The following is an 8,642-nucleotide window of genomic DNA, read 5'->3' on the forward strand; positions in this document are numbered from 1 at the left end:
GCTGCCGGTATTGCAGCTCTCGCCTTCAAATAGCGTGCACACAAGCCCACAGGCTCCCCAGGAAAGGAAGCCGCTAAATATTTACAATAAGCCTTCTCGTGGTCGCGGGGAGGAGTGGTTTTCCCAGGCTCTTGCACAGCTTGCTGTTGCATTCCCTCCCCCTCCCAGCAATAAAGCGCCTGGCACGTGTTCCCACCTGATAATGGGGCTCGCATGCCGACAGACGTCAAAGCGCCTCCGGCTGCCAGATCCCCTTTCCACTTTGACGGACAGCTCGCCCGGGCAATTGCAACACGTTTATTGGCCGCTGGCCCCGACGCGCTGCAGCCAATCGTGGCGCGCCGTCCACCACGAGCAGCAGCGTCGCGCCCCGGGGACGGGCTCGTGTGTGCCGCGCTCTGATTGGTCACAAGTTAGTGTGGGAAAGAAACTTTGAGAAGTTTCACACGAGCCGTTCGCGTGCAATCCCAGATATAAATACGGGAGGCCAGAGCTGATCTGTACACAGTGGCGATCGGAGTTCACATCACTGATAACATAACCAAAGCGTTTTATGTGTGCAAAAATAAAATAAAGTGCCCCGGCTGCTTGGAAATAAATTCGCAGGTCACAAGACGTGGAAAGAAGACAAGGATTCACTTAAAACAATCTGCTGGAATCTTGTACAAGAAAATGCCAGCAGATATAATGGAGAAATCGACTTCTTCCCCCGTGCCTGCAACCCCAGCCAATATAAACGCTACACCAGATAAACCAAAAACCGCTTCTGAAAATCGGAAGGTAAATGCTTTGTCCAGAGTTGTATCTAGTTCGTAGAAATCAGATGTTACATACAGTGACGCAGTTATGTTCCTATTATTCAATGAAAGATACTTCTCTTTTCAGTCATCCAAACCAATTATGGAAAAGAGACGCCGGGCTAGAATAAATGAAAGTTTAAGCCAACTTAAGACGCTGATCCTGGATGCGCTCAAGAAAGATGTAAGTATCTAAGTTTTTGCGCGGTGTCAGAAGGCAGTGGATTACTTCACAATGTGTGCTTCACTACCTCTTCATTTATATCGCTTATCAATCATTATTTTAGAGTTCGAGACATTCAAAGTTGGAAAAAGCTGATATCCTAGAAATGACAGTGAAACATCTCCGAAATCTCCAGCGAGCCCAAATGACTGGTGAGTGTTTAACCCAGGATTTACATCTGTTTTCCTTACTTCTTTCTGAAGGCCTGGAGATATTCGGTAATATTTTACAGACTTGGCGAAAGTTAGGGGTTCCCACGGTCTGGTTATTTATAGATTCTAACTTGGCGACTGCTAACTCACAAGCTCTTCAAAATTAAATGGCTAAGTAGTTTAAAATAAATTTCGAAATGTTTACTTATCAACTGTGACACGCAGGTGAAGCCAATAATTCTAGGCGTTGAGATAACTGAATGACTAAACCGTAATTTGGAAGGACCGTGATTTTATCATGCCAATAACATGGGTTCACCAAACTCTCTTTATCAATGGCCAATACTTAGAGATATGACAATCTAATAAAATGATTCATTTCTTATCTCTTTTTTTTGCATTTTAGCTGCTTTGAGTACAGACCCGACAGTTCTGGGTAAATACAGAGCCGGCTTCAGCGAATGTATGAACGAAGTGGACCCGTTTCTTATCCACCTGCGAAGGTGGTTTAACACAGAAGTCCGAACCAGACTCCTGAGTCATTTGGCAAATTGAATGTCTCAGATTAAACGCCATGAACTACTCCCAACCGCCCCCCAGCCCAGCTGTGACCGGCGGATCCCACGCTGCTTTTGGGCAGCCCTTGCACGTCCAGCTGCCTGGATCAGGGGGCAACGGGGGTCCCCTGAATGGAGTCAACATGCCTTGTAAACTGGGTGCGGCTGACGCAATGCCTGCAGCAGCGGTTGCCGCTGCCACTAAAGTCTACGGCGGGTTCCAAGCTGGTACCAGCATCAGACGGCCAGTTTGCATTCCTCATTCCTAACACGGCGTTTTGGACCCAGCGGACAGCTAACGGCAGGACCTATCATCCCTTTGTATGCCAATGCCAACGGAACTGCATTGCCCTCCGCCGTTTTCCCCGGCCAACAGGTCTCCCATTCAACCGTCTGGCATTGCCCCAGCGTCCGGCTTCCCGCTTCCACTGTCGGCAGCCACTACTGCTGTCAGCCCGGTTAGTGTGGGCGTACCATCAGATTCCTTAGATTCCGTCTGGAGACCCTGGTAACTGGGCCACATCTTGTACTATGAGTGACTGGAAACTTCAGAAATAAAGACTTTCTTTTTAAAGTTAACTTTCTGTATAGCATTGTACAGTAATGTCAAAATTATGCACTATATCTGTACATACTTAGAATGTTAATATCAGATACATTTGTCTTAGCAAGATGTCCATTTTTCTATGATCTGATGAAATGCCAAAGATAAAGTGAATGCTCTTAAAGGTTCCTTCCTTCCAGGAAGATTTATATTTGAAATAAAAAGAAAACTGACATTTATGCTGTGTTTGTTTTTGCTTTTCTATCAGCAGAACGCAGGCGTGAGAGAGGAGAGGCTGTGAATAGTGTGTCAAGAGGAAAAGCAACACTTAGTATAATGAATGGGGATACAGAGGGTCGAGTTAAACATTTTGTAACTTCAGCAATCATTGGCATTTGGTGTGATGTGATAAGCCTGCTCTTGTTTAGCTCGCAAAACACTATCAACATTTAACAAACTTAAATGTTTTCTCCTCTCTTAAACATCAGACACCTCCTCACATTTAAAATTTGGCGGGAGATTGGACCTATTGTGGAGGAATGGGAAAAGGAGCCCCTAATTATGCAAGACCTTTGTGTGTAAACTCTCCGATCAGATGTCAGTAAACCTGCTCTCCGTATCAGGTTTCACCTCTTACAAGCATCGGCCCGAACAGGCAGCTTTAAACAGTCACGGATCCTGTAGGGAATTTGTTGAGTACCTACCACAAAACTTGTTGTATTTTGTCTGCCAACGCAGGTGGTTAATCGCATACCCAGGTGGTGGGAGCAGGAAGAAACGAGACAAAGAGAAAAAAATGTGAAAGACGCATTCTAGCATTTGTAGTTGATTGAAACTTGCAGTTAAAAAATACATTAGTTTGATTTGTGTGAACGTTACAAAAAGCAGGCTAATCTCTCTTAAGAGCCCACGTGTTTAATACAGTATTTACGGAACAATACAATATATAAAGTTCGCGGGCAAATCAACACGATGCTTAATCGTATTATTTCAGAAAGACTTAATCTCACCATTGTGGTAAAAGTACCGAACTCTTTCAGGTGGACAAAGTCTTGTCGCTCAGAGGAGGATCGATTATTCTAAGAAAATTACATCCCATTGTGTTGCAGTTCACAGGGAGTGACTTTCTTATTGTTGTGCCCTTTGTAATATGGAATCTTATTACAGAGAGCCTAGATTTAAATCACACAACATCTGATTACACGCAGACCAGATTTAAATCAAACAATTCCAGGGATGATTATGCACAGTGGTGTTAAGGCATCGGGGCTACAGTGAAATGATTTGATCCAAATGGGTTTTGGGTTACATCTTCACAAATGTATGAGCAATTACACATGCAGTCTGTGATGCTTCCTCCTGCTGAAGAGCTCTGCTGCACTGAATTTCCAAAAGGCGTCTCCTCATAAGCAGTCCTTATAGTACGATAACAGCCTCGCACACGATTACTGTTTCATGGGTAATTTTAGAGTCAAAAACATAATTAAGACATTTTTGGAATAAAGTTAATATAGACGTGTGTAATTCTGAAAATTACACGAGACAAGACCAGAATATTTCCATTCGCAGGTATATTAGACTCCCACTTTTCACTAGTTTGGTCGATGTTGCAATTATATGGTTAAATTGGACAACACACGTTAGTTGGAAGTTGTTATTAAAGCCAATTAACTTTTCCCACACTTCTTGCACATATGAAGTGTAGCCTTGCTCTCTCTTAGCGCTAAGTGCTACCATATGCTGCAATCTATTTCTGGTTTTATTGTGCTCGGACAGCAGCTTATGATTTAGCTGAACTCGTACCAAGCCTTGGGCTTCACTGCGGCCAAGGTGGTTTGCAGGCAGAGCTTCTGGCAGGAAATGAATAGCTCCCAGATGACATCAGAAACCTAAAAGGTCGTGAGAAAGATGCGAACCCTTTGCAGTCGGCGTGTTGCCAGTCACTTGGAGAATGTCGGAGAGCGCGTTTCTGACACACGAGTCAGTCCTCATGAAGGAGAGGTTGCTTCTTGGTCCTAATGCCTGTCAGGATTTCATGGGGAATATCTCACAGACATCAGGCTATATTTCAGACATGGCATGTACTGCAATCCATCTGAAACGATTAAATAACAGCATTGGGTCGCAATTTTCAAGGAATTTTAATTACATTTTCTTGTTATCGAAGAGCAGCATAATAAACATTTCAAAGATACAGATATATGTTAAATTAATTTTAGGAACTGCTGAGGTTCCTTTTTAGCTACCTTAGATAAATCCTTATTCTAATGCTACCCCTCACCCCCAGTCTTCCCCTCTCTCGGTCACTCACACACACACACACACACACACACACACACACACACACACACACACAGAGTGAGAGAGAGAGAGGTTAAAGGTTGCTAATGGTAACCTGGTAACATGATGCTGCATTGTTTCCTGCTGGAGACAGCTTTGAACACAAATACTTGCTGATTCATTTCAGGAATATTTGATACAAATTACACTACTGTGTAGTTTATAAATACGCCAGGAATGCATCGCGCAGGAGGAGGTTAAACAGGATATTGCATTATTTTGGCATCGATCACAACCTCAATATTTCCGTATTACCGATAAATTAAAAGGACAATAACAAAAGCAGTACATGTGTGCACTGAAAGGTCCAAACCTGTCACGAGCCAATAAGATAAATAGTGCAAAAATATTTTCACAAATAAACAATCCCGTGAAGTAAAATAACCCAGACATGCTAAAAATGTTGACTTTGCTCCACGTGAAGACCTTCTTGGTCGGTCACTGGGGCGCCTTCCATTGCTGTTCTTTGGGCTCTGAGGCGGCTGTAGAGTCCTTCTGAGGATCTACAGGTTCTGCTACAGATGGGGCAACTATTGTTTCATGGGGAGCGTTAGTAGAGACTTCGAGGTGTTGTGGCCTCCACATTCTCCCGTGTGGGGAATTGAGGTGCTCAATCCACTTTCTCCATTTTGAGCAGGCTGGGGTCAGCAATTGCCAGTGGCTCAGGAACGATGTTACGTTTTTTGGAGGCGATTTTGAAGAAGTTACCAGTGTTCTCTCCGTCATCCTGGGAAACTCTTGCCTTGATATAGCCCGCAATAAAGTCCTAGTGTCAGACATGCAGGAAACATGCCCACTCACTGTTGAGGATGTTGGCCTGGGAGAGGATGCTGATATTGGTTTGCCTGTCCTACCATGGATTTAGAGAATGTTGTGGTACTTTACCGCAGATTGTCCATGTCTGCGTGCAGGAGACCATGAATCACTGTTGCATGGCAGACCATGAACTTAGCAATGAGTTTGAGATCTTGGTCTTCAAACACTCGTTCATCCAGTCGGCCAAAGGTTGCACTGGGGTACGAGAGGTGGTGGTGAATTTTGTTCATTGGTGGCTGCTTTCACTGAGAGATGGCCCCCATTATGCAGGAAATGTTTCACAATTTCCAGAGACTTGCCATGGATCTTGATTGTTAAAGGGAGGAAGAGGACAATGTGGTAAGGTGGGAACAAACCTGTAGAGGATCTTTGTCATCTGGATGTTTAGTGTAAGGCCCATCCTCCTGTATACTTCCATGAATGATAGTTTGGTGCTTGTCCTCCAAGAATGCATGCACACATGTTGTCTGCACAGTGTAATTAGATACATGTGGTTAAGTGATCTTGGTTCTGGAATTCTGTCAACAAAGGTTGAACAGTTTCCCACTCACTATGTAAATTAACCACTTCAGCAGGAAGCTTGTTGGAGGCAGTACGTAGTGAGGAGGATTGAGAAATGGGTTGATGCAATGACACAGTTCTGCTTGACCCCAGTTTGCACTGGGATTGACTTCTGCTGGATTCATTTATTATGAGCATTGTGTGAAAAGTGCAAAAAAGGAACAAACTTCTGTGGATAGCCATTCCATTTTGTTCGATGGAGTCCAAGGCTTCTATGAAATTGACAGCAGCCAGGTACAGAGATTAATGCAGCTAGCCACATTTTTCATAAATTTGCTGCTTCATTAAGATCATGTCCATTGTACCTCTGACCAGATTATGACTTTCCAAATGTTCTACTGTCATGTCCTTAGTAATTGATTTTAACATAATAGATGTTAAGCTAACCAACTAAGAGTTGCTCATTTTTTGCCTCCAACTTTCTTTGAATAAGAATATTACATTGTCAGTCATCCAATCCTCCAGTATTTCTCAAGAACCTAAGGACTTTTGGAAGATTACAGCCAATACTTCCACTATCTCTGTAGCGAGAATGCAAATCATCAGATCCTGGGGACATATCAGCCTTTAACTCCATTAGTTTGAAAGATGACTTGACAGCTATTTTATTGAGGAAAAAAATAAAAGCACCAGAGACAGATTACAAAAATATTAATTACACTTAAATAACACAACATAGCTTTATATTTACATTCCATTCAAGTGCTACCAGGATGTTTTCTCTAAATTAAGTGGTGTATCTGAAAAGTTACATAGAAAGGTTATGGTGAATGCTCTTTTCTTGCTTTACTATTTCTATAAACTTATTCAAATTTCTTCCTCATTTTTCTGAAGGTGATCTTTCACAATGAAACATGGAATTGTTGCAGCAGTTAGTACCTCAATTATCCTCAACTAATTTACAAATTTGGTCACACACTCCCATTTAGCAAATTCACACTGGAAAAACAGATTTCAAACCAATAACCATAGATTTCAATGTGCATTTTGGAGTACAATGAATAGCACATAATGCACACTGTATCAGAGGTAGAGGTTTGTGGGCTTACATGTCACTCCAGACATTTGAAAACAAAAAACTAGGATGACACATCCTACTGAGAAAGAACTTTCTTGTAATTGAAAGCATCTTTCAGATGATATGTCAAACCTGTTGTCTCAGGTGGATGCAAATGATCCCAGGTTCTAATTCAAAGCAGACCAGGTTGGCATCCCCCAGATCTTGACTAATTATTTCTCAATCAATATCCCTATATCCCTAAAATAAGTCATATTATCTGGAGCAACACACACAAAGTCATATTACCTGGGCTTTATCACATTGCTGTTTGGTGGATCTTACTTATGCATGTCCTACAGTGCCTAAAGTACAATGTATGTTATTGAATATAAATCAGCTTAGGTCTTAAGTATGTGACAGACTCTACACAATTCCAAGCTTTTTTCTTTCAGTTTCCTCTGAAATTGGAACCATCATGTATATGTCAAGTCATGGTACATAGCTATTTGCGCAGTGATGACTAGGATGTTGGAAGAGAAAACTGTAACATCTGTAGTCCTAAACTTGTTGTTATTTTTATGGCAATAGAAGACACAACTGTCAAAGCTGAATTAGAGCTCTGATGATTTCATTGTTGTTGCAGTTGCAAAAATCTGATACTTTGCCCTGCGTTAGCTAATTCCAATGCAGACCTTTAAGCCATTCTAATTATTCATAATCATGGACTTTGGAAACCAGATTTCCAACATGATGCTATTTTCATCCACAAGTTCAAACAAAGCACTTTATCCTTTCACTGATATATACTTGGAGTATGTTTTCCTTTGTATGGTAGCTTTTTTTCTGTTTTGGCAGCCAGATTTAAACAAAACCAAAATTATCTTTTGATCGGGATTATAGAACCAAGTAGGAGCAAAAAGAGTATCAATGGATTGAGAAAACACAGAAATTATTTTGCCCCAGATTCTCTCAATATAAAATATTCCCAGAAAATATTTTCCCAGATTCTCATCAGTAGAATGCATATATTTTCAGAGAGTCATCACTTAAGGTCACATTAATCTTAAATTGAATCTTGTTTGTTCTTTTGTGTCTGTTTTTTTCTGAAAACATCTATTATTTAAGTATATATTTACCTAACATTATGTGTCTGATTTTTGCTAATTATGTGCAATGCATGAGCAATAGAAGGGTCTGCTGTTCAATTGCATTCATGGATGTTCTCAAGTCTGTGTGGCTGAAATTCAACAAATCATAATCCAAAGGAATGCAACATTGATGGAAAAATATGCATCAATCTGATAGTTTCACAGATGGTTTTGCTCTAGAAATTCAGAAGGAAAGAAACTCTCCACACTGTCCAAAAGCTAAAGGCTGAAAGATATTAGTGCTTCATTTGTCCAAAGCTTACATATCGGGAAAGATACAGCTCAGTACAATTAAGGAATCCATACAATTTCCAAAACATCAACTTCCATAAGCTATGGCAATATCTTCAACCCACGTACAAATTTTTGCATATGCCAATAGTGATGTTTCAGGTGAAACCCATGGTTAGCTTTTTGCAAAATATTCACATTACCTTTATACTTAAGCTGCACTGGTTTGATAGTGAATTCTGTAAGAGAAAGATTTAAACATATACTTAAAAT

General features: G+C 41.3%; 1 protein-coding gene across 1 annotated transcript; it reads left to right on the plus strand.

The window, feature by feature from the left end:
- Window positions 1-520: 520 nt before the first annotated feature.
- On the plus strand, window positions 521-2,236 carry her6 (hairy-related 6). Its single transcript, XM_052018108.1, is given in 7 exon segments — window positions 521-780; window positions 886-981; window positions 1,085-1,172; window positions 1,579-1,739; window positions 1,741-1,953; window positions 1,955-2,008; window positions 2,010-2,236. Coding segments are annotated over 7 exon segments (903 nt in total). The 5' UTR covers window positions 521-672; the 3' UTR covers window positions 2,193-2,236.
- The last annotated feature ends 6,406 nt before the right edge of the window (window positions 2,237-8,642 follow it).

Source organism: Pristis pectinata, chromosome 6, assembly GCF_009764475.1.
Source record: "Pristis pectinata isolate sPriPec2 chromosome 6, sPriPec2.1.pri, whole genome shotgun sequence".
NCBI lineage: Eukaryota > Metazoa > Chordata > Chondrichthyes > Rhinopristiformes > Pristidae > Pristis > Pristis pectinata.